The 25,980-nt window shown below is 40.7% G+C and overlaps 1 protein-coding gene and 2 long non-coding RNA genes across 3 annotated transcripts; all 3 read right to left on the bottom strand.

Annotated features, from left to right (window-relative positions):
- Positions 1 to 154: 154 nt before the first annotated feature.
- LOC306699739 lies at positions 155 to 1,992 on the bottom strand. Its single transcript, XR_013767179.1, has 3 exons — positions 1,896 to 1,992; positions 393 to 531; positions 155 to 304 (listed from the first exon to the last, which is right to left on the bottom strand). It is a non-coding gene; the product is annotated as an uncharacterized lncRNA (long non-coding RNA).
- LOC306699747 lies at positions 1,985 to 3,598 on the bottom strand. Its single transcript, XR_013767180.1, has 3 exons — positions 3,456 to 3,598; positions 2,161 to 2,366; positions 1,985 to 2,033 (listed from the first exon to the last, which is right to left on the bottom strand). It is a non-coding gene; the product is annotated as an uncharacterized lncRNA (long non-coding RNA).
- An 11,064-nt stretch (positions 3,599 to 14,662) lies between these two features.
- LOC306699717 (uncharacterized protein) lies at positions 14,663 to 25,722 on the bottom strand. Its single transcript, XM_079164438.1, has 14 exons — positions 25,557 to 25,722; positions 25,089 to 25,294; positions 24,823 to 24,960; positions 21,978 to 22,116; positions 20,668 to 21,889; positions 20,066 to 20,207; positions 19,811 to 19,960; positions 19,585 to 19,638; positions 19,367 to 19,425; positions 18,594 to 18,778; positions 16,728 to 17,125; positions 16,336 to 16,435; positions 15,430 to 15,631; positions 14,663 to 15,328 (listed from the first exon to the last, which is right to left on the bottom strand). Exons 1-14 carry the CDS (start codon positions 25,671 to 25,673, stop codon positions 15,192 to 15,194), a joined length of 3,249 nt encoding a protein of 1,082 aa, XP_079020564.1. The 5' UTR covers positions 25,674 to 25,722; the 3' UTR covers positions 14,663 to 15,191.
- Positions 25,723 to 25,980: the final 258 nt, after the last annotated feature.

The raw sequence follows: 25,980 nt of genomic DNA, 5'->3' as shown, positions 1-25,980 counted from the left end.
TTTGATAATAATGCCACCATGGGTATGTGGTTGTTGGTGGTGGGGGTGTTGATGGTGGTGGGATTGTGATTTGCCCCCATGAAGTAGTGAACCACCAGGGCGTTGTAGTTGTGGAGGCTGCTGTGCCCCCCCACACACTGCGGGCATGTCTCTTACTCCTCACAACCAGTGGAGCCTTGAATGATCGGGATCCATCAGTGTAGCCCAGAGTGATGGGCCTTTGCGGGAAGTCCTCCACCACCATCTCAAATCCATAAACTCTGGGGTTGGCAGTGGATTGATTGTAGTGTAATGTGCAAGAGTCCTGACGATGTGAACATTTTGAAGTTAAGTGAAGCAAAGCATCAGTGAAGTATTGAACAATGTATTAGGACATTTACTTTTCAACTAACCTGATCTAAGGTGAAGCCTGAAGGTTGGTGACACGAGTGACATTCTACATTTCTGATATTTCCATATCTGCATCGAACTCTGTCGCCATCAGGATCAAAGGACATCAGCTCGTATGTCCGTGGGCAGTTCTGAGGAACTCTTGAGTGGACACATGAACATGAGTCAGTAACATGAGTCATTAACATGAGTCAGTAACATGAGTCAGTAACATGAGTCAGTAACACGAGTCAGTAGCACGAGTCATTAACACGAGTCAGTAACACGAGTCATTAACACGAGTCAGTAACACGAGTCAGCAACACGAGTCAGTAACATGTGTCATTAACATGAGTCAGTAGCATAAGTCATTAACACGAGTCATTAACACGAGTCAGTAACACGAGTCAGTAACACGAGTCATTAACACGAGTCAGTAACACGAGTCATTAACACGAGTCAGTAACACGAGTCAGCAACACGAGTCAGTAACACGTGTCATTAACATGAGTCAGTAGCATAAGTCATTAACACGAGTCATTAACACGAGTCAGTAACACGAGTCAGCAACTCGAGTCAGTAACACGTGTCATTAACATGAGTCAGTAGCATGAGTCAATAACATGAGTCAGTAACATGAGTCAGTAACATGATTCATTAACACGAGTCAGTAACACGAGTCAGTAACACGAGTCAGCAACACGAGTCAGTAACATGTGTCATTAACATGAGTCAGTAGCATGAGTCATTAACATGAGTCAGTAACATGAGTCAGTAACATGAGTCATTAACATGAGTCAGTAACACGAGTCAGCAACACGAGTCAGTAACACGAGTCAGCAACACGAGTCAGCAACACGAGTCAGTAACACGAGTCAGCAACACGAGTCAGTAACATGTGTCATTAACATGAGTCAGTAGCATGAGTCATTAACATGAGTCAATAACACGAGTCAGCAACACGAGTCAGTAACACGAGTCAGCAACACGAGTCAGCAACACGAGTCAGTAACAGTCTTCTAGGCCAACAATCAGCTGGATAGCTACACAAATGTAAGAAGTAATAAACCAGTGACATGCTGGTAGAAGTGTAGTACAGTTCATAACATTTTACATACAGAATCACACACTTTAATATTTGTAATTATACTGTAATTAATAATTATAATAGAAGATTACAATTTGTTAATTAATTTTTTGGGTTGGAATGGCATACAAATGTTAAAGTAAGTGAACATTCTTATTATTGGAAGAAATCATTGAATTAAAGTCACTCTTTTTTTTTGCGATTACACAATTTTCCAAATGATTCTGATGGCATATTTTTGTGTTGGCAGACAAACTGTAGGATACAGATTGCAGACCATGTTTGGCTTTCAGCCCCTAAATGTATTTGAGGACTGCCACGGTGTCTGTTTAGTTTTTGTCCCACTGGGAGGCGGTGAAGTAGGACATTATCCACAGTTTCTTTAACAAACGGATTGTAGCTTAGCCTAGCTGTTTCATGCTAACTGCAGAGGACTTACCTTAGGAAAGGTAGAATGGCAATGTCTGGTGACCTGTTTGGTTTTCCAGTGTCAGATCTTGATCCCAAATCCACTGAAGTCAGCAGCCTCCAATAATTCAGCCCGTTACGCGTTTGGATCCAACAGCAGCTAGCAGCCCTGGTATGTGCATCAATCAAAGACACTCTTGAAATACTGCACCGAACACTGGCTGCTTTTTATGATAAGATCAAGAAATACAATATTCAGCATTGATAGGATTTAAGGGAAGAAGAATAAAACTCACCTTAATTCAAAAGGTTTGTCACTCCAGACGATTCTTGTGTCGACTGTTTCAGTTTCACGCCATTGTCCGTTGGATTGTGGTGCATTGGTGCTGCTGTCAATCGCACCTCTCACCCTGCTGGAGACATATCCACAGTTGCCTCCGGAACAACTCCAGTAGTGGGAGAACTGATACCAATCAAAGGTCGCCCTGTTGCGAAATTCCACCTGTGGAAAAAGATCCTCGAGTTAAAGACGGTTGCTCTGCTGAAGATAAGGACATTCTAATGAATTACATTTTTGTGTATTTTACTCTATAGTGATATCCATTTAAAGAAGGGTGTTCATCTGTAATAATCATTTCAACAAATCAACAAATGTAGTTCAAGTTCATATCTTAGGTTTTTATGTAAAATCATAAAGAACAATATTATTGCAATATGTCCTCGGATCTTGAGATGAGTTAAAGAAAACGTGAATGGAAACCATAATGACAACAATAATGATGGAATGTTCACGTCTAGATTAAGAAAATCATTGTTCTCATCAAGCTTTTATGATTTCTTCTTCTTCTCTTGGTGAAATAATTATTATTTAAAGATTAAAGGTCATCCCTTTCAGCCACGGGGGAATTCCACAATATTCTCTTTTTACCTGAACAAGTTATAGATCATATTAATCATAAACTGGACTCGGTTTAACAATGTTAAACCATTGAGCGTGTTCACCTGAACCTAGCTTGCCTTGCTTATGAGAAACAGTGTTTTTTGGAGTGAAAAGGCAAAACTCAAGAACATAATATAAACTCAGCAAGAATGAAAGCATGAATCAGAACTCAAGCCTGCAAAATCAAGAGTTCAACAAATGAAACCCATATTATTTTACATTCATTACGCATTATATTCTTACTGTGATTTAAATAAAATGTGGATGTGAAGTTGCTATAAATACACATTTTTACCGGCATGTAAAATATCAAAATATCTTGTAAGCAACATCCGGGAGAATTTAACTGTTTCAGAAAGGAAGATAGTTTTTAATAAAGTCCTGACAAAGTAATAATAATAAGTAATAATAATATATTTCATGTGAATCTTTTCAATGTCCTCAAAAATGCTTTACAAGATTGAGATAAACAAAAATGTATATAGTTAATATTTTCTAAACAGAGAATTCAAACCCATTTAAAATAACAACAGCATTTATAATAAAGGGATTAAATAAGCGTTCCCAGAATATGACAAATCCCAGAGGAGACATATTCACACATCATCTAATGCACGTTGCACATCATATATAAAAAGTTGCATCTCTCACCCGATATGATCCGTCAGGGTTTCTGTCTTTGACGCTGAACGTCACGGTTCCCCCAAAGTAATGAGACGCAGACACCAGTGGGACCAGGAGCAGCTGAAGCAGGAGCACTGAAGCCATGATGCCCTCAACTCAGTATGTCTGGAGGTTCTCTACCACTCACATCCACCTGCAGCATCATTATATATACGCTCTAGCAGGCTGACCGGATGATGGCAGTCCTTTCAAGTTTCATGGAATGCACCCGATGTGCCAGAATAGGCTGCAAAACTGGTTTCACAACGTGTTCTATTGTCAACGCCTGCAACGAAAATGAAACATAGCTAATGCCAGCATGCTGGCACACTGTTGTCTTTGCAAGGAATTTAAACAAGATTGTTGCAGTGTGAGATAGTTTTAAACTGACGTGGTTGCATTGACAGGCAAGTAAATACATTACTTTGCAAAGTTTGTTAAATCTGGTTGTAAAGAACTTAATGCAGGGGGGAAAGCATCATACAAATGCTCAAATTAGTTTTATTTTGGCTTCCTTTTTTTCAGTTGGCATTGATCGTTAGGCCATTTCCACATCTACACGGTCAAACAGTACAACAATACAATAATACACCTTCCTCTTCCTGTAACAACCCAAACAACCAGATTCTCTACATCTCTCATCACAGACGAATGATATCGTGCAATCAAAGCGTTTGGCTTCTGTCTTCCTCTCAGCAGCATCACGTACATGTAAGCAGCTGCTTTTAGTGCTAAAGAGACAATTAACCCCAAAAACCTAAAACACACATATTTCCTCTCAGCTGTGTGCTATTTATCAATCTAGATTGTTTTGGTGTGAGTTGCCCAGTGTTGTAGAAATTGTCCGTAGAGATGTCTGCCTTCTCTCCAATATAAAGGAACAACATGACACTCTGCTCACAACAAGAACTGTGGAATATCTCGAGTAACTGATTTCTGCACAGAGACTTTGCTGTTGAGTTTTCCAAATGTAAGCTGTGTGTCCTCTATTCCCATTATATTGGAAAGAAGGCTGACATCTCTGCAGCCCATATCTCCATCTCTCTGTAACTCACACCAGAACATCTACACCACAGACTGCTTATAAGAAGTGGACGTAGTCATTGTTACGTCTCTCATTGGTTTATGGACTGCGGTCTCGAAACTCAGATTTCACCATTTTGGCTGTCGCCATCTTGGTTTTTTGCAACCAATGAACAGGAAGTGACCATATCTGGACTGGGGAAGAGAGACGTAGAGACGCCGTACACTTGGTTTGTGTTTCTGTGGAACCCTGTGATGGCTTTACTGTGCTCCCTGAAGAAGCTCTCACGTTAGAGATGAGGTGTTTTTAATGTGTTTTATTGAGATTTAAGAACGTCTCTGCCAGCAGCTGCTTCTCTGTAATTGTTGTGTTCATGAGGATGAAATAACTTGAACTTGAGCAGCTTCATTGTTACAGAGTTAATAACAGGGATTTACACTCCAGTGGTATTTCTGTAAATTGTGAAAGGAAGGTTTCATGTAACAAACCTGAGTTAAACACACACCACCCATCTGATGTTTATCAAGTTAAATCTACAAGGAAGCACACACACACACACACACACACACACACACACACACACACACACACATACCACTGAGTCCGATGGGGTTAATCAGGGATCAAGTGTTGTTTTGGTGCATTGAAAGCTGTGAGAAGCGAAACATGTGATTGTCTGGATATAAGTAGGGTGACGCTCATCTAATCGTCAATATATTCTGTTCTTTACTAGTTTGTTTGTCTTCTTTTTATTTTGTCAGTGTGACATTAACACAAGAGGAAAGAAACACATGTTGTGAAGTGGTTATGGTTCTGATTTGTGCTTTTGTTAGTGGGAGTGTTTAAGTGTTTTGAAGAATGCATGAAAGTGTGTTCATATAAAAACAACTGTGACCGGCAGAATGTGCAGGTATGTCAGAGTAAAGGTCTCAAACAAAGTTCATTTTTTTTTCCTTTTGTATTTCTTGTGTCTGAAAAATGCAATTTTAGTGTCAGAATGTATGGAAGACATGTGGTTTGTGAAATTTGGGTCCAATATTTACTTCCTGTTCAAATAATCCTTCATGTTCATGCTCACTTCTCTGGAGTCAAAAGACTCAGGACGTGTTGCTAATGTCGTGTCAACATTGGGCAACTTTGTCTTGTTTTATTCCCTCATCATTTTCTAAATAAATAATGTAATTATTATGATGTGATGTTTATACAGTAATGAATAATCTCCTTCTTTTGACTCTAACTGTAAAATCATTTCTGAATATAATAAGGTAGCTGTGTTTAGCGTACAAAACAATTGTTATTTAGCAGCTCTCTCACGGTAGAAATAATCTACAAATATGTCGTAGGTGAATTAAAGATGTGCTGTTGGAGATGTGCCTTTGACAGAAGCTAAACATAATAAATCAGGAGGTTTAGTTTCCTGTAACAGTGTGTTGTTGACTGGAAACCTCACCTATGTTCTTTAAACAAACACTGAAGTGATTACAGATCACAATCCAACCCAGTTTTCACCTGCAGATGGATGTAGCTTTGAAGAATGAGGGAAGTTCCATCACTTAAGTTTATTTATATATATGAGTCACTTAAGTTTGATGATTTATATTTATATGACCTTTTGTTCTTCACATATTTTGACTAGTAAACTTGTTTTAACACATTCATATACACAACACAAATCATTTAAAATAATTTAATATTAAAGTGACACCAAACAAGACCTGTAAGTCCCTCTCTCTCGCCCTCTCTCTCTCTCTCTCTCTCTCTCTCTCTCTCTCTCTCTCTCTCTCTTTCTCTTTCTTTTTTATGTCTTTAATCAATTTGACATTTACACTAAATGTGTGTTTCAAACCTCGGAGGTAACAGAATGTGAATATGGCGTGTTGACCTTCACCTGATAATAAACAGGGTCAAGAAGCAAGTCATTGCACTAATGCACAAACAGCCGAGAACAGGCGATCAATCAGATCCTTCATCAGCACGTTCTTATCTTGTGTCACGAAAAGTAATATTCAAAGGCGTTTAAAAGAAGTATTTTCATTTTATTGTTGATTGCTCCACCAGTGCCCCCCCACACACACACACACACACACACACTGTCACACCCACTGTGACACTTTATGAAAGACTTTCAGGTTCGTGTTCCCGTAAGTCTACGGCTGTCAGTGAACTTCAGGACATTCTTGCTCGTCACATTCTTTTCACATACTGTTCCAGTATAAATGATTAGAGATAAGAAAAGAGCACGACAATGACAAACTGTATCGCTATCTTCACTTCAAACTGCAACTTTACTGACAGATGGTGAATTTAGATTTTATTTTGAAAAAGACATCTTGTAGATCTCCATCAGCTGCATGAGTGGGTGAAGTCCACAAACCACTGTGTGAAAGTCACTATGTATCAACATGACATGCGGCCCGGTCTCAACAAATGGTGAATGAATTATGAATTATATCACAATCTGTACGTTTAACTGTAATGACACAAAGCAACATGACACTCAGAATGTCCCTTTACTAGCAAGGACCACACCGTCAAAAGAAGCGTTTTAAAGACGTATCAAAGGAAAAAATGATTGATATGCAAGTTTTTCAGTTTTTTTAAAAACAAGAAAGGCTTCAACAGAGAAAACAACACAATGTGTTGCATTCATTTAATGCCAAAAGCTCAGTGAAACATACCGTGATTGACTGATCTTTATCTTCGTCACGGAGCTCAAGATGTTTTTCTAAAAGCTGTAATTTCATTTTCGTTATGGAACCATGTTAACAAAATTGTTGGACTCACCAGGTTTCTTTGAACTACGAGATGAATAACTTGATTCTAACTTCAGCAAGAGTAAAAAAAGGAACATTTGAACCCAAAACATATGAAATTAAAATCATCTCTTTAGTTTCTGAAGCACTGGCCAAGATTTGTGCTGCCTTGTTTACTGCCGAGATCAGTAAACTCAGTAAACTGAAAGCATGTGATAGAGCAAGCATCACATATCACCGTCAGACAAAGAAACATTGTTCGGGCTCTTACTGTAAGCAAGTTATTGTCATGTAATACGATCACATTAAAGCCAATGTAATAATATACGTATTTTAGACAATTAAGCTTATTATTAGCATGTACTCTACTGGCTGGTCAGCATTACTAGCCAGTTAAGTTGATGGTGATGGGACGGCAATGCCGATCAATGGGACAGTCCACCACTTTGGTCCGCTACTATTAGTTGTATTTCCATGGACTTTGCTTCAGACTGATTTTAGCCTACATTAGCTTAGCTTAATAAAAACGAGTAGCCATACTATTACAATTCGGCATTTCTTTACTAAACTAATTACAACTACCAACAGTCATACCTCCAAGGACCTTAATGCTTTGTCACATATTGTCAAATAACGACAGGTAAAGGCTAAACTGCCGCGGCTCCTCTCACACACAGCGGCACAACTTGCCGCGGCAGCTGATCTTGCAACAGGAAGTGCCTCTGACACATTTTGAGCCCTTTCTCGTGGACGCCATCGCGAGGATACTACGCTCTGTTCACAGTCATGTGTTACCTGAAGGCAACGTGGTTGAGGACGGTCCTCAGCCTTCTTTGTTATGCTGTCACTCATGATGACACGCCCCTCTCAGTTGATGCCACGCCCCCCACGCTAGGTAAAAAGTCTGAACTGAAAAAAAGATTTGAAACCGAAAAATTTGAATCTGAAAATATAAAATCTGAAAGTTAAAAATATAAGAACTCAAATATCAAAATATATATGAAAGTGAAAAATGAAGAAAAAAAAATTCCAGAACTGAATCAAAATTATATTCAACCCAAAAAAACTTTTCATTCACCTCTTTTTATTTTGGATACGTTGCTGTATTTTTTAAAAGACCACAACTTGAATTTTCAGGTTCACATTTTTTTTTCAAATGATCAAAACTTTTGACCTGGATTTATCTCCATACGCTACTTTTTTATGACTTTGACTTCATTAGGTCTTAAAGTCTTAAAGTCATAGTATAGTATGTTGAAAGAAAAGTCATCAGGATAGCATACTATGACTGTTTTAATGATTTTTTTCGACATAATATACTATGACTTTTTAAAACATTATATAAATCAACTTTTAATTTCGATTTCAATTTATTTTGTATAACCCAAAATCACAAATTTGCTTTACAATTTGTACACATACAACATCCTCTGTCCCGGGACCCTCACATCAGAACAGGAAGAACTCCCAAAAACCCTTTAACGGGAGAAAAGAGGAGGAGACCTTAGGGAGAGCAACAGAGGAGGATCCCTCTATCAGGATGAAGTGTGATAGATGTCATGTGTACAGAATGAACATTACAGAGTTACAACACATTCAATGCATACGACAGAAATGATTCATATAATGAGTAGTGAGTATAATAATGATGGAAACATTAGGATTACTAGTAATGACAGCAGAAGTGGGTACAGTAGAATAACAATGATAACGGAAGCAGTAATGTGACTACTAATAATAAAGATAGTAGTGTGTGTCAGCAGGACCACGGCAGGAGGCAAGACCAGGGTCCATATAAAACCACGATCCACGGAGACCTTTTAAAGTCTATTTTCAACATACTGTAGTGTTCCACTTACGAGTCGGAGACAGAGTGAAGTACTTGCAAGACTTGTTTATCAGAAACCGCCATCAATAGTGTTGAGCAACTCCAGCGAACATTATCGGTCTTCGTACACTGTTTCATCAACTCTCTTCTTCGTTGGTTCCGGTCTAACGAACCTGACTAGCTCCCGACACAGAACAGGTAAGCCCCTCCTCCCCTCTTCTCTACCAATCACAGGCACGCACCTTGACTAACGAGTGCGTCCCATGATTGGCCAGAGAGAGGGAGGTGACAGCCTGACCCCTCTACTACCAGCTCTTACTGTAGTGTACAGGGTCGCTACACTATCATCAAAACGACATGATAGAAAATTTAACACAGTAGTTACGCTACTGCAGATGTAAAAACAAAAGCAGTTCACTCACTAAAGCTGCTGTTCACTTACAGACAAAGTACATCCTCCTTTCTTTCATAACAAAGAGTTTAATGACGCGGTTGTACAGAACATCGGTTCAGTTCCAGTAAAAGGTTCTTCTAGACATCAGTGATGACAGTCGAGCCTCCCCAGTTGTATTACTTGAATAAGTTTTAATGCGTTTGAGGCTGAAAATGTCCGCTCCACAGAGGCAACCGATATTGGGATTGTCATCGCAGTAGTATATAGGGTACCCCTCGGCGCGTGCACGTTTGGTGAACAATTTTGCGCGTGCCTGCGAGAAAGTGTGCATGAGGAGTGTGCATTTTTTATTTTTTTCCTTTTTTTATTTTTTCGAATTTGCATAATCATCTGAAAACTGAACTTTTTTTCTGCATGTGTCCGTAGAGGTGTGAATATTTGTGTGTGTGAAACTTATTTACTCATGCTGTAGAGAGGCATAGGGTGTCTCCTTTAGAGGAGGGTGCAAGGAGGGAAGGGAGGGGTGAAAACTGAACTTTTTTGCGCATGCATGAGAGTGCATGTGTCCGTGGAGGTAGGTATGTGTGTGTGTGTGCGTACTTGCCTACCTATCCAACAGTGGGCGTAGGCGTCGTTACACAGCCACTAACAGGGGACGGAGTAACAAATAGGGGACATTTTTGAAGTCCCCTGATGGTCATGCCTTAAATCAAGCTAAAATCATGTCCAAAACCCTCTGGTAGATTTTTTAAATGTTAGCCAAGTGGGGACTTGCACGTGTGTGAGTGTAAAGTCCATGTGCAGCACTGATCATGCAGAATGGGGAGGGGATTTTAACGACTCATTCACACACGTCGTTTTAAACACTCCTCCATTGTGTGAATGGCTTGCAGCCCCAAGCCTGTCTTTCAGACTGTAGAGGGGCTAACAGGCCACATAGTGAAGACACCAGTCTCTTGAAACATGTTTTGTTTTAGAAAAATGGTAACAAAATAATCAACTTTAGTGGAAGTTTTATTTTTGGCACTGTATTAATTTAAGTACCTAAATACTTAATAAGATTCTTTCTTTTCAGTTTTAGTTCACTAACAACTGATTTGTCATCAGCCTTTCCAAAATACTTGCCTGACCAGTTTACACAAGCACTGGATGTAAATCAACTTTTCAATATACTAGTGTGCGTAGTCTACGCCTATGGGAATGCAGTTTGTTTGTGGATTCACATTACTGTATGGAATGACAGAGGTCCACCGTTGGTTGGTAAATAATGACACAAGTTCCCTCTTAGATAGCATGGAGTGACATTAAAACTCCACGTATGAAAAGAAATAAGCTAAATTAATAGTACTTGTGAAAAAAAAATATCTAAACTAAATAATTCTATATTATTCTTCAAACATGTTGTGTTTTTGAAAAAATATACATAAAGGCACAGCTGTAGTGGATGGCGTAACAATTTTCAATCTCAACACTATTAAAATGAAGCGTTACCCAGAAGGCAAGGAAGTAATGAGAACTTCAAAATCTAAAAGAGGAAAAAAAAAGGATGAAATTAGGAATAAAATGGTCCCATTTGGATCCTTTCTTTTCACTTTTAATAAATTACTGGGAAAAAAAATGTATTATTAGACTGCACTTGAACAGTTTTTACTTGGACTTGCCCACGGACAGTTTTTACAAGCACTGGATTTCAAACAACAAAAATACTGATTGTTTCATATACATTCACAAAGGCACCCAAGTTATCATGCTTTTCATCCCTTATTGTATAAATTATCATTTTAAATCAAATTGTCATAGGGTCAAGACAGTGTATCATGTGTAATATATTCTTAGATAATTTAAAAAAAAATGAGAACCAGAAGGCGGAAATGAACTGCACATTTGTGTCTCAATAGCACTCAATCACTGTCTAGATAGCTGGTCAGGATTGTGTATACATGTTGGGCTCCTCACAGAAGGTTCACAGGAGTTTTGGTGCCTTTTGGAATTGTTGGCCACTTTGACATTTTTGCAGTATGTTTTGCAATTACGTGTATTACAGTTTAAAAGAAAGAATCTTATTAAGTATTTAGGTACTTAAGTATTATATTCTTAATTTAACAATGGTTGTTTTTGTATTTTCTTCCATTCTTTTAGATTCTAAAATACACGTTGCTTTCCTGCTTTCTGGGTAGCGATTTAAATAAATACAGTGCCAAAAATAAAACTTAAGGTATCCACTAAAGTTGATTATTTTGTTACCATTTTTCTAAAACAAAACATGTTTCAAGAGACTGGTATCTTCACTATGTGGCCTGTTAGCCCCTCTACAGTCTGACAGGCTTGGAGCTGCAAGCCATTCACACAATGGAGTGTTTAAAACGACGTGTGTGAATGAGTCGTTAAAATCCCCTCCCCAGCCTGCATGATCAGTGCTGCGCATGGACTTTAACACTCACACACGCGCAAGTCCCCACTTGGCTAAAGTTTAAAAAATCTACCAGAGGGGTTTGGACATGATTTTAGCTTGATTTAAGGCATGACCTTCAGAGGACCTCAAAAATGTCCCCTATTTGTTACTCCGTCCCCTGTTAGTGGCTGTGTAACGACGCCTAAGCCCACTGTTGGATAGGTACGCAAGTACACACACACACACACCTACCTCCACGGACACATGCACTCATGCATGCGCAAAAAAGTTCAGTTTTCACCCCTCCCTCCCCTCCTTGCACCCTCCTCTAAAGGAGACACCCTATGCCTCTACAGCATGAGTAAATAAGTTTCACACACACACCTATTCAAAACCTCTACGGACACATGCACTCTCATTGCATGTGCTAAAAAGTTCAGTTTTCAGACGATTATGCAAAGTCAAATAAAAAATAAATAAATTTAAAAAATGCACACTCCTCATTAGGGATGGGTATCGTTTGGGTTTTTTCCGATACCGGTGCTAAAACGATACTTTTTAAACGATACCGGTGCCTAAACGGTGCCTGAACCGATACTTTTTTTATTGCCAAGTCAAATTTAACAATATATTTAACTGTTTAAAGTATACTATACATATTAGTGCTGGGCAACGATTACAATTTTTAATCGCATGGAATTTTTTAGATTAATCTCATTGTTATGGCAAAGTTCAATAATTAATTCAAAGGTAGTGTATTGTGCACTTTTATTTTAAAAGTACTGCTATATGAACAAAAGTGCAATAACATTTGGTTTGCAAACACTTTAAACAAATAAGGTTCTTTTTAACAGCAGTATTCCCTTTACACAGTAGCAGTTATATCTCTTCACTATCTGTGCTCAGTGTGTGACTTCATGTGAAACGTTCCACTGCTGTGCAACAGGAATACAATGTTTCAGCACGTTTCATCTAAATGTGTGTCGTCTTCATGACAGAGCATGTGAATGCAGCCCTACTGTTCATCAATATAATGCTGTAACTCAGAGGTGATGATGGTTACCCAGCGATCAAAGAATAAAGACACACTTACGCACAATGTAGGTGTATTTTCCCTTTAACTCACGAGATGCAGGTAGCATGTTTTATACTTAATGTGAATTTAATTCATACTTTGTTGGCATCTTGTTCTGAAAACCGGATGTTCCTCTGAAGAAACCGGATGTTGTCTCACATTAAATCTTTCCGCTAACTTTCAAAGTCCTTCGCTCGCTCCCGATCTGTGCCGTTTGAATGCGTTTACCGTGAATTTCAGCGTATAGGTCACTAACATCTAAGTGTCTGCTGAGTTGACCACGGAGACCTGAGTGTCTGCTGACTTTACCGCAGCGATGTCCAGTAGTCTCCATTCCTCCACCGCTGCCAGTGAGCAACGGACTTTCAAAATAAAAACAGCCACACTTTTGACCGTTTACCTTTCGGCATTTTCTCTGTTAAAAGGTTGATGGCAAGCTAGCTGCTGTAGCTATACAAACGGTAGCTATCGTTACCTGCTGCCAGGACGGAGTCATCAGAGTAGTGTTAAAAAAAGTATTTCAATCGGCTCAGGCACCGAAAAGAAGCACCGAAATCTGTGTTGCGTTTCAGTCCGGTAGGTATCGGTCGTATAGGTACCGGTTCCATATTGGCACCGGGTTTCGGTACCCAACCCTACTCCTCATGCACACTTTCTCGCGGGCACGCGCAAAATTGTTCACCAAACGTGCACGCGCCGAGGGGTATCCTATATACTATTCACCGCCAAACATGCCAAAACACAAAAAATGTAATGTCACGTGCATATCTTTATTAACTCTTACTACTACAAAGTTCTGCTAGTTTCACAACAGTCACACTAGCCCACTAAACAATCAATTTGCACATTAATGCTAATGTAGTTTTAGGCCAGCTAGAAGCTCTGACACGTCAAAAAATACGCCCAACATGTCAACTTGGTGGAAGACTATGACAATCAACAATATCGTCGCCATTTACTTAAACTGCACATGGATTCATTTGAGAGTCTGCAGGCCTGGGGCCTCTCTTCTTACCTAGAGACACAGATGTGAAATCTGATTGGATAAAAGCTCTAATTAAAACAAGCTGCACTGGAAGCAGAGCAACTGAGGAAGACAGTAGCTGTGCAATGAGAAGATAAGATAATTGGAAAAATATTTAGAATACCTGTAGTGTATTTAAGAAAAATTATTGAATTATAAAATAGCTATAACTTTGGGATTCTGTCAGTGTCTAGGCCAGCAGAGAAGGCTTTGCTGGCCCTGACGGCCCACCACTGTGCTGTACATCTTAGCAATGAGCAAGTTAGTGTCAGAGTGAAATTGTGTGATGTAGACACAGGTTTAAACATAATCGTGCATGTGCAAGCATAAGTTTAGTATGATGTTGAACTGCTCATCGTGTGGACACATATTTAGTATCTACAGTAATGTTAAGTTGATGATCTGCCAGCAGATGTCGCCACTAGTCAGCGTTCAGGTGGTTGAAGGTTAAGGGGTTATGTAATGACAGAGGAGAACGAGGAGAGCTTGGTCTTGGCTGGTCTGGTTCCGTGTTGGGACTTGACTAAAGTTATGAGGAAAACCCAGAATGTGTTGGACTGATTTATTCCTTAACATACACCCACGTCACCTACATTAGCATGCTGACGTCAGCCTTGAATGATGACGTCGCACACATACACAACATACCACAGACACACAAAGCATTGCTTATTATGTAATGAAGACATCAAGGTTGATATAATGCACATTTCCCCTTTTATTGTAAATTAAAATCCCATTTAAAAGACACAAATGCATTACTTCACCATGATTACAGGTGGTGAAGGATCCAGCAGAGTTGGTTAGGCCATCCGAGGCCTTAACGATTTTAAGATAATAACCCTGTGCAGAACTGGTTGATCAGCCTCTTAGTGTTAATTAGTATAAAACCTTCTGGTTTCCTGTTTGCACGGACACAGAGTTTTCCTCGCTGAAGTGTTTCCACCTATAAAGCTGTAGACATGTATAAAGGATTTAATATAAAGCTGTAGACATGTATAAAGGATTTAATGTAAAGCTGTAGACATGTATAAAGGATTTAATATAAAGCTGTAGACATGTATAAAGGATTTAATATAAAGTTGTAGACATGTATAAAGGATTTAATATAAAGCTCATTCATTTAAATGGGCACAGAAGATACACGAGCACTCAATATATGAAAAAAAAAACTAATCAAAAGCTTTACGTAGTCAAATGTAATTAATGCAGAACTGCTATTCTGCATGCTGTCTTAACATTCCTCTGTGGACAAAGGTTGGTATTTGACCTTTGACATCCTGGCCTTGTACATGACCACGGCACTGATCATGACAACAGCTGCGAGAAGACATCCAGCGATGAACACCAGGTTCAGATTCAGGTGGAGAGCTGGAGAAACAACAAGCACCATGTTTTAACTTGATCTGGTCCAAAGTGGCTCAAACAAGTGAAGTGTGCTGGTAACAAATAACCTTTCTCTGTTTTCATACCTGAGCTTTCGCTGCTCTCCGCTGATCTCTTTAAGCGCAGGGGACCCTGGGAAACGAAGTGCCTGGCACTCTCCACGGCAACCTCTCTCTTTCTGCGGTGGTGATGCAAAGTGGCTGGCCTTGTGGAGTTGATGCATCCCTGAGAGAACCTGGTGTTGGGTGACCCTGCTTCACACATCAGGACTGTGCAGCTGATGTACACCTGAATGAAACAGAACACGCTGTCATCACACCAGCAGACGGAGCGACAGCAGAGCTGTGCTCAGATCCAGTTAAAACCTCCGCTCCACTTTGCATCTCCACGACAGTCAGTGACGTCCACCTCGTCCTCAAGTCCATCCGTGTCAAGTGGTTCAAGTTTATTTCTTAAAACGTTGTCAGCGCTGAGTTTATTAGAGATGCACTTTTTCTGTTACGATCGTTTCACAATTCGATTCACAATGTGAAGCCACAGGTTGTAACAACCAATCAAGTTCATGATAACCACATTCAAACATGAATTTAAAAGGAAATACAATGTTGTTCTATAAAAGGTGAGATGGGAAACAGAATGAGTTTCACAAAACATGTCAAAGATTACGTGTTTTTGTTGACAAGTTGTGATGTGATAAGTGTCTCAGGTGTTTTCAGAGAGTTGCTTCTCCTCTCTGATTGGTTGTTACGACCTGTGGCTTCAGTACAAACATGTGTTGCTTCACATTGTGTGTTATACCTGATGAAGATCCATGACGGAAACATTGTGCCTCTAATAAAGTTCACATGACTGCACCTGTCCACCAAGTGTGCATTGATTACCACTGAGTAAAACTAGTCAGATAAATGAAAGGACATCATGAACTGGACCTATTCGTTGAAGCATTGAGAGATTTCCCAGAGACATGAACAGTCCTCTGCTCCGTTCTTTACCTGATCATACATGCCGATGAACTTGAAGGCCTTCATGCTGAACCTGAATTGTCTCGGGTGGGAGGGGGAATGGGTCTGAACGGTCGGGTCCACGTTACACCTAGTCAGAGCAAAACACAACCAAAAGATGAGACATGTTGCCTTTGTTACTCTATGCCTTACAGTGGATGCTGCTATAGGGGCAGAGGTATTGTTCTATTGGTATTCACACAATAAGAAAAGTACTCTTATATATTTGTTATACAAAAGATGAAGTCAGTGAAGCATTGACTTCTTCATCCTGACAGGGTGACATTACACAGAAGAGCCTCTAAAGCAACAATCAAAGAACTCATCTTTACAAATGCTTTGTTATGCCCTCTAATGCCACTAGGGGGTGTGTCCATGCCTACCCATTCTCAATGATGGAGTAGGTCCGCTGGGAGTTCTGGTTGTCATATGGTGAAGCTCTGCAGGACTCCACAAACAGCACGGTGTTGTTGACGGAGGAGGTGGCCTCTATCTGCATGTAGATCCTGCTCCCTATTTCATACACCACCGGGTATGAAGTTGGATCAACCATGGCTTGGTATTGGTCGTTAGGATAGAACTCAAAGTGGTAGGTGAACCTGCCGAAGCCCCTGTCCCACATTGCGATGACGGGCCTGTGTGCTGTGAAGGCCAGTGTCATGTTTCCACGTTTGGGATACTGGCAGTAGAACTGCACCTCCGAATGTTTCCTGGTGATCACGTCGGATATGTTGTCAAACGTGGTGATTTCATTCTTGAACCTGAGGTAATCCCCGTCTTCCTGCAGAGTGAAAAAAGGTTATGTATTCAGTCCTCATTCTGCTCGACAGTGGTGGGCCGTCAGGGCCTGCAAAGCCTTCTCTGCTGGCCTAAACAGAATCACAAAGTTATAGCTATTTTATAATTTAATCATTTTTCTTAAATACACTACATGTATTATAATTTATAAAAATATTGTTCCCATTATCTTATTTTCTCATTGCACAGCTACTGTCTTCCTCAGTTGCTCTGCTTCCAGTGCAGCTTGTTTTAAGTAGAGCTTTTATCCAATCAGAGTTCACCTCTGTGTCTCTAGGTAAGAAGAGAGGCCCCAGGCCTGCAGACTCACCAGTGAATCCATGTGCAGTTTAAGTGAATGGGGACAATATTGTTGATTGCCATAGTGTTCAACCAATCAGATCTTTAGTTTGACATGTTGGGCGTATTCTTTGACATGTCAGAGCTGCCTGCTGGCCTAGCCATACGTGATTGGTCAGTGGGCTAGCATGACATGTTGGGTGGTGACAATCCCAATATCTGCTGCCTCTGTGGAGCGGACATTTTAAGCCTCAAACGCATTCAAACATATTCTGGAAATACAACCGGGGAGGCTCGACTGTCTTCACTGGCGTCCATGAATCGAGAAGGACTTCTTACTGGAATTAAAATGCACGGATGTACTGAACAACCGTGAGATTAAACTCTTTGTTAACAAAGAAAGGAGGATGGACTTTGTCTTTAAATAGTGAACAGCAGCTCTGATAAGTTAACTGCAGTAGCTTTAACTGCCATAAATGTTATTTATGTCATTATTTAATATGTTTGTTTATATTATATATTATTATTTGTACAACTTGTTTTTATGAATATGGATTTTCGTTTGGTTTTATATGTGATAGGAACTATTGTTACGTCCTATGTTGCACTGGGGACACATTTAGTGCAAAGCGGCAGCGGTCTATATACTCCGCACAAAGTTTTAAAAGTGTTAAAGTTAAAGTGTTAAAGTTAAGTTTAAGTTTTAAGTGATCTACTTTGAAGATTCATGTGTTTTCAAGTGGACTCATTTTCCCTCTCGGTGTTGACAGACGAATAAATCCGTCAGTAACAAGATCTATGGAGTTGTGTATTTCCTGGAGGGAGTGATCGGAGAGTTACTACTGTGTTCATTTGTCTATCGTGTCGTTTTCATAATATGGGTAATATTGTTCCCTCTGATGTGAATAATATTTGAATGGCCCGTGCTCTTGAGTGTGTGGCGGAATGCGTGTTTTAGCTGAATTGATTTTGACTTTATGCATTGTTCGTTAAGGCTGCCGCATCCCGTCATGCGGGTATTCATGTACCTGCACTCATAGTGTATTTGTAGGTGTTGAGCTTCATTTTTGTGCACGCCCAGGTATAAAATGCACATTCCGCCACTGCTGCGAGATAAAGGCAACACCAACGACTGAGAGAGAAGAGCAGCCGGTAACACAAGCCTGCGTTACCTCAAGCTCGGTGCCACAACCGCTGAGGAGGATGTCGGCGAAGACGTAAGTGCTGTTGGAGCGCAGCCTGCAGGCGGTGTTGGCGCCGTCGTTGAGCCGCAAATGATCCTCATGGAGTCCATGGAATGAAGATTTCTCAACCTCTACTCTCATCGTGGACTCGGTGCAGATCACATGGGAATTAACTAGAAGAAGAGTGTGTTAGAAAATACACATTATATACCAATGGTGTACTTATTTACAGGGGGCAGTAATGCCAACAAGAAATTCAGCAACGTTCCAGCAGACAAAGACGGCGAGCTGGTAAACATTGATGTGAACAGTTCATGATTTAAAATACTTTGTATGAGGAAGGAAAGGCACCCAAGGCCACGATACACACAACGTGTTCTAATGAATGTAAAGATGGCTTTTGTTGGTATACTAGGAAACTCCACAGGACACCTTCAGGTTGTGTTTCCATCAAAAAGAAAGTGAAGTTTCTTTACAGTTCTGCTGGTTTGGTTTCACTGTGTATGAACAGTGAATGTGGTATTTTTGTGTAGCGCAAGAATTTTTAGCATCCAATAACAGCACTGAATTCTGTCTGGTAGAAAGGTTTAACCAATCACAGCACTTTATAGAAGTGCACGTCTGGTGGCTTTTTAAACTCGCCAGCCATGCAGCCAATATTTAACTTTAACTGAGCATTTAGCGTGTGGTATACTTGGTGAAAATACACACCATTACAGCTGTACTCAAACAACAAAATGTTGACATTAAAGTAGACTAACCTTGCACCCTCCGAACTTCTACCAGAACACACCTCATCTCGGACTGATAGACGCCAGACCTGAGAAGCATCAGTGAACGCTGATTTAATGCCGGTTACTCTTTCGGTTAGGCCGATATGTCATGTTCTAATTATTACTGGTGGTTTTGGCTCCTAATTGTTTAATCTCTACCTTGTTGCTTCAGAGAAAAACACCAAACACAGAGAAATGTCACTCACTGTGGAGATGGGGTGGCGTGGTGATTGTGACTGTGATGTTGTGTGGTGGCAGACCTGCAAAAAAATGTGTTACAAAGTCAAATCATGGCTTCACACACACACACACACACACACACACACACACACACACACACACACACACACACACACACACACACACACACACACACACATACACACACACACACACACATACAAATTCTCTCTCAAGGATGCCAAAGCTTACCATCGGTTAGTCACGGCTTCAACTGCAAAGCAGATCGGGAAAAAGTCCCCCAGGTTATCTTGGATAGGCGTCCACCTGATGACGAACTCCCCATGTGTGTTCCTCTCCTTGGTGATGTTCAGTGGGCCGCTGATGATGATGTCATGTATTCTGTGTGATAACAAAGCAAAGAAAGCAGAGATTTATTGACTCTTTCCTCTCTGATGTTATCTCACGCGCCTCAAGGCAACACCGGTCACGTCGGCTCTCACTCACGTTGCTTGTGACGCTCGTGCTCTGACTCTGATCTCCACTTCTCTGTCGACCTCTGCATGGAGGCGAGCTCCGTTTAAAGGTGTTGGGGGCAAAAACTCTGGCAAGTAGAGTCCATCCTGACACGAGGGAGCAGGTGGGTCCACTGGAGTTAAAACATAGAAGATTCATTTAAGTTCCAAAGTGCAATACGTAACTTATACTTAAAAACGACACTTTGCTGCTGTCTGTGGATCAGAACTTCAAAGCTGTCTCAGTAAGTATCGCTGATTTCTATCAAAGACAAATGGTCTGCTGGCTGTAGCTGTTCATGTTGTTCATGAAGAGAGTTTAAGGAGACATGTTTTTACAGGACAGAGACGTTCAATGTGGGAAACTACATTCACAGGCAATAGTTTAGTGAATGAATAAAATGTTAAAAATCTAAAGCTAGTTTCTGGTCAAACTGTTCTCAGAGACTCCTGACTTTAAGCTTTCTAAAATAATGTCTTCTGCCACGTGTAACATCTCATTAAAGTGTTGCAGAGCTGCAACATGAAGCAGTTTTTAATCTTTTTTGTGGATTGGCTCATTGAAGATGCTGTCACACAATAAAAAGAACTCACCAAGAAAGGAGAACTGCAAAGGTAGTTTACTGAGTGGTGGGGTTGTTGGTGTTGGTGGTGTAGTTGTTGGTGGTGGGGTTGTTGTTGGTGGTGGGGTTTGAAAATAATGCCACCATGGGTATGTGGTTGTTGGTGGTGTGGTTGTTGGTGGTGGGGTTTGAAAATAATGCCACCATGGGTATGTGGTTGTTGGTGGTGGGGTTGTTGTTGGTGGGGTTTGAAAATAATGCCACCATGGGTGTGTGGTTGTTGTTGGTGGGGTTGTTGGTGGTGGGGTTTGAAAATAATGCCACCATGGGTATGTGGTTGTTGGTGGTGGGGTTGTTGTTGGTGGGGTTTGAAAATAATGCCACCATGGGTGTGTGGTTGTTGTTGGTGGGGTTGTTGGTGGTGGGGTTTGAAAATAATGCCACCATGGGTGTGTGGTTGTTGTTGGTGGGGTTGTTGGTGGTGGGGTTTGAAAATAATGCCACGATGGGTATGTGGTTGTTGTTGGTGGGGTTGTTGGTGGTGGGGTTTGAAAATAATGCCACCATGGGTATGTGGTTGTTGGTGGTGGGGTTTGAAAATAATGCCACCATGGGTATGTGGTTGTTGGTGGCGGGGTTGTTGTTGGTGGTGGGGTTTGAAAATAATGCCACCATGGGTATGTGGTTGTTGGTGGTTGGGTTGTTGTTGGTGGTGGGGTTTGAAAATAATGCCACCATGGGTGTGTGGTTGTTGTTGGTGGGGTTGTTGGTGGTGGGGTTTGAAAATAATGCCACCATGGGTATGTGGTTGTTGGTGGCGGGGTTGTTGTTGGTGGTGGGGTTTGAAAATAATGCCACCATGGGTGTGTGGTTGTTGTTGGTGGGGTTGTTGGTGGTGGGGTTTGAAAATAATGCCACCATGGGTATGTGGTTGTTGGTGGTGGGGTTGTTGTTGGTGGTGGGGTTTGATAATAATGCCACCATGGGTATGTGGGTGTTGATGGTGGTGGGATTGTGATTTGCCCCCATGAAGTAGTGAACCACCAGGGCGTTGTAGTTGTGGAGGCTGCTGTGCCCCCCAACACACTGCGGGCATGTCTCTTACTCCTCACAACCAGTGGAGCCTTGAATGATCGGGTTCCATCAGTGTAGCCCAGAGTGATGGGCCTTTGCGGGAAGTCCTCCACCACCATCTCAAATCCATAAACTCTGGGGTTGGCAGTGGATCGATTGTAGTGTAATGTGCAAGAGTCCTGACGATGTGAACATTTTGAAGTTAAGTGAAGCAAAGCATCAGTGAAGTATTGAACAATGTATTAGGACATTTACTTTTCAACTAACCTGATCTAAGGTGAAGCCTGAAGGTTGGTGACACGAGCTACATTCTAGATTTCTGATATTTCCATATCTGCATCGAACTCTGTCGCCATCAGGATCAAAGGACATCAGCTCGTATGTCCGTGGGCAGTTCTGAGGAACTCTTGAGTGGACACATGAACATGAGTCAGTAACATGAGTCATTAACATGAGTCAGTAACATGAGTCAGTAACATCAGTCAGTAACACGAGTCAGCAACACAAGTCAGTAACACGTGTCATTAACATGAGTCAGTAACACGAGTCAGTAACACGAGTCAGTAACACGAGTCAGTAACACGTGTCATTAACACGAGTCAGTAGCATGAGTCAGTAACACATGTCATTAACATGAGTCAGTAACACGAGTCAGTAACACGAGTCAGTAACACGTGTCATTAACACGAGTCAGTAACACGAGTCAGTAACATGTGTCATTAACACGAGTCCGTAACACGAGTCAGTAACACGAGTCAGTAATATGTGTCATTAACATGAGTCAGTAGCATGAGTCAGTAACACGAGTCATTAACACAAGTCAGTAACACGAGTCAGTAATATGTGTCATTAACATGAGTCAGTAGCATGAGTCAGTAACACGAGTCAGTAACATGAGTCAGTAATATGTGTCAGTAACATGAGTCAGCAACACGAGTCAGCAACACGAGGCAGTAACATGTGTCATTAACACGAGTCAGTAACATGAGTCAGCAACATGAGTCAGTAACACGTGTCATTAACATGAGTCAGTAGCATGAGTCAGTAAAACAGGTCATTAACATAAGTCAGTAACAAGAGTCAGTAACACAAGTCATTAACACGTGTCATTAACATGAGTCAGTAGCATGAGTCAGTAAAAAAGGTCATTAACATGAGTCAGCAACACGAGTCAGTAACACGTGTCATTAACATGAGTCAGTAGCATGAGTCAGTAAAACAGGTTATTAACATGAGTCAGTAACAAGAGTCAGTAACACGAGTCAGTAACACGAGTCATTAACACGAGTCATTAACATGAGTCAGTAACAAGGGTCAGTAACACGAGTCATAAACACGTGTCATTAACATGAGTCAGTAGCATGAGTCAGTAAAACAGGTCATTAACATGAGTCAGTAACAAGAGTCAGTAACACGAATCATTAACACGAGTCAGTAGCATGAGTCAGTAACATCAGTCATTAACTTGAGTCAGTAACAGTCTTCTAGGCCAGTGGTTTTCAAATGGGGGTATGGTACCCCTGGGGGTACGTGAGATTTTTAAAAAATAGATTTAAAATTAGCATCCATTCAAAAATCCTTGCAAAATAGTTATTTAATAAATATCACGTGACTATTCACGTACACTGGGCATGCAGTGGGTTCTGGTCCTACTGGTTTTCAAACCTACTGGTTTCCGTGCGTGTGTTGTGTTCGCGTAACAGCAGCAGCTGTTTTCTGTCTCTGTTGCCAGATTCGTCACACATTCACAAACATATTGCTGGAGATCTAAAAGCCTCATCTCATATATATTGCGGGGATTACGATTGTATAAGTGAGCACTACATCACCGCCACGTATGAAGAAATACATTGAAGAAAATATATTTATGGAAAGATCGCATCAACCTGGATTCGAACTCTGTCGAGCAAAATAGTAATATATTCAAGAACGGACGCGATCCGCGATCCGCCACTTGCATCTTACGTCGCTGTCGCCTTTCCCTAACGCTGCCTAATCATGATCTGCAGAGCCCCGCCCTCGGTAAACTATCAATGGATAAATCAACAGAAAAGTCACGGAGGAAAATGGAGAGATTAATTCTGCGTGGACGTATACATTTGCTTTCACTGCGAACAACAAAAAATATAATGTTGAAAGATGCTTCCAGAACAAGCACACAGCATTTACTGAAAGTATCACACTGAAGATCAGCGAAAAAGAGCGATTCCTCAACTACTGCAGCAAACTCTCCTCTTCATAAGAGTTTGATATTGTTATAACACGTAAAATAGCAATACAATGTCAACAAGTGTCTTTATTCTTGTTCTATAATTTCATAAATACAACAAACTATAGTTTTTGTATATATAATATGACTATATATAAAACTTTATAAACTGTGACATCAAATAGCTTTTGCGGCTCCAGACACATTTTATTTGGTGGAAAATAGAACAAAATGTCTCTTTGGATAGTAAAGGTTGCCGACCCCTGAACTAAACAATGCAATCTTCAGTGTTGACAGTTTAATAAATCAGACACCGATGATCTTCTTTTCAACCAAAAATGCTTTGCGCTGGTTAGGGGGTACTTGGCTGAAAAAATATTTCACAGGGGGTACATCAGTGAAAAAAGGTTGAGAACCACTGCTCTAGGCCAACAATCAGCTGGATAGCTACACAAATGTAAGAAGTAATAAACCAGTGACATGCTGGTAGAGGTGTAGTACAGTTCATAACATTTTAATATTTGTAATTATACTGTAATTAATAATTAAAATAGAAGAATACAATTTCATTATTTATTTTGGCTGGAATGTTATACAAATGTTAAAGTAAGTGAACATTCTTATTATTGGAAGAAATCATTGAATTAAAATCACTCGTTTTTTTTGCGATTACACTATTTTCCAAATTCTGATGGCATATTTTTGTGTTGGCAGACAAACTGTAGGATACAGATTGCAGACCATGTTTGGCTTTCAGCCCCTAAATGTGTTTGAGGACTGCCACGGTGTTTGTTTAGTTTTTGTCCCACTGGGAGGCGGTGAAGTAGGACATTATCCACAGTTTCTTTAACAAACGGATTGTAGCTTAGCCTAGCTGTTTCATGCTAACTGCAGAGGACTTACCTTAGGAAAGGTAGAATGGCAATGTCTGGTGACCTGTTTGGTTTTCCAGTGTCAGATCTTGATCCCAAATCCACTGAAGTCAGCAGCCTCCAATTATTCAGCCCGTGGCGCGTTGGGATCCAACAGCAGCTAGCAGCCCTGGTATGGTCATCAATCAAAAGACACTTTTGAAATACTGCACTGAACACTGGCTGCTTTTTATGATAAGATCAAGAAATACAATCTTCAGCATTGATAGGATTTAAGGGAAGAAGAATAAAACTCACCTTAATTCAAAAGGTTTGTCACTCCAGATGATTCTTGTGTCGACTGTTTCAGTTTCACGCCATTGTCCGTTGGCTTGTGGTGCATTGGTGCTGTTGTCAATCGCACCGCTCACCCTGCGGGAGACAGATCCACAGTTGCCTCCAGAACAACTCCAGGAGTGGGAGGACTGAAACCTATCAAAGGTCGCCCTGTTGCGAAATTCCACCTGTGGAAAAAGATCCTCAAGTTAAAGACGGTTGCTCTGCTGAAGATAAGGACATTCTAATGAATTACATTTCTGTGTATTTTACTCTATGGTGATATCCATTTAAAGAAGGGTGTTCATCTGTAATAACCATAATGACAACAATAATGATGGAATGTTCACATCTAGATTAAGAAAATCATTGTCATCATCCCAGAGGAGACATATTCACACATCATCTAATGCACGTTGCACATCATATATAAAAAGTTGCATCTCTCACCTGATATGATCCGTTAGGGTTTCTGTCTTTGACGCTGAACGTCACGGTTCCCCCAAAGTAATGAGACGCAGACACCAGTGGGACCAGGAGCAGCTGAAGCAGGAGCACTGAAGCCATGATGCCCTCAACTCAGTATGTCTGGAGGTTCTCTACAACTCACATCCACCTGCAGCATCATTATATATACGCTCTAGCAGGCTGATCGGATGATGGCAGTCCTTTCAAGTTTCATGGAATGCACCCGATGTGCCAGAATAGGCTGCAAAACTGGTTTCACAAGGTGTTCTATTGTCAACGCCTGCAACGAAAATTAAACATAGCTAATGCCAGCATGCTGGCACACTGTTGTCTTTCCAAGGAATTTAAACAAGATTGTTGCAGTGTGAGGTAGTTTTAAACTGACGTGGTTGCATTGACAGGCAAG

The sequence above is a fragment of the Pholis gunnellus genome, assembly GCF_910591455.1.
Source record: "Pholis gunnellus genome assembly, chromosome: 1".
Classification (NCBI taxonomy): domain Eukaryota; kingdom Metazoa; phylum Chordata; class Actinopteri; order Perciformes; family Pholidae; genus Pholis; species Pholis gunnellus.
The sequence above is the reverse complement of the archived record's forward strand: the minus strand, read 5'-3'. Positions and strand labels throughout refer to the sequence as shown.

Coding starts and splice junctions, on each gene's coding strand:
- LOC306699717 (XM_079164438.1), bottom strand. CDS start 25,673: ATGGCTTCAGTGCTCCTGCTTCAGCTGCTCCTGGTCCCACTGGTGTCT. Junction 22,117..24,822: donor GCCATTCTACCTTTCCTAAG/GTAAGTCCTCTG, acceptor TGTCCACTCAAG/AGTTCCTCAGAACTGCCCAC. Junction 20,208..20,667: donor TTTGCAGTTCTCCTTTCTTG/GTGAGTTCTTTT, acceptor TTTTAACTCCAG/TGGACCCACCTGCTCCCTCG.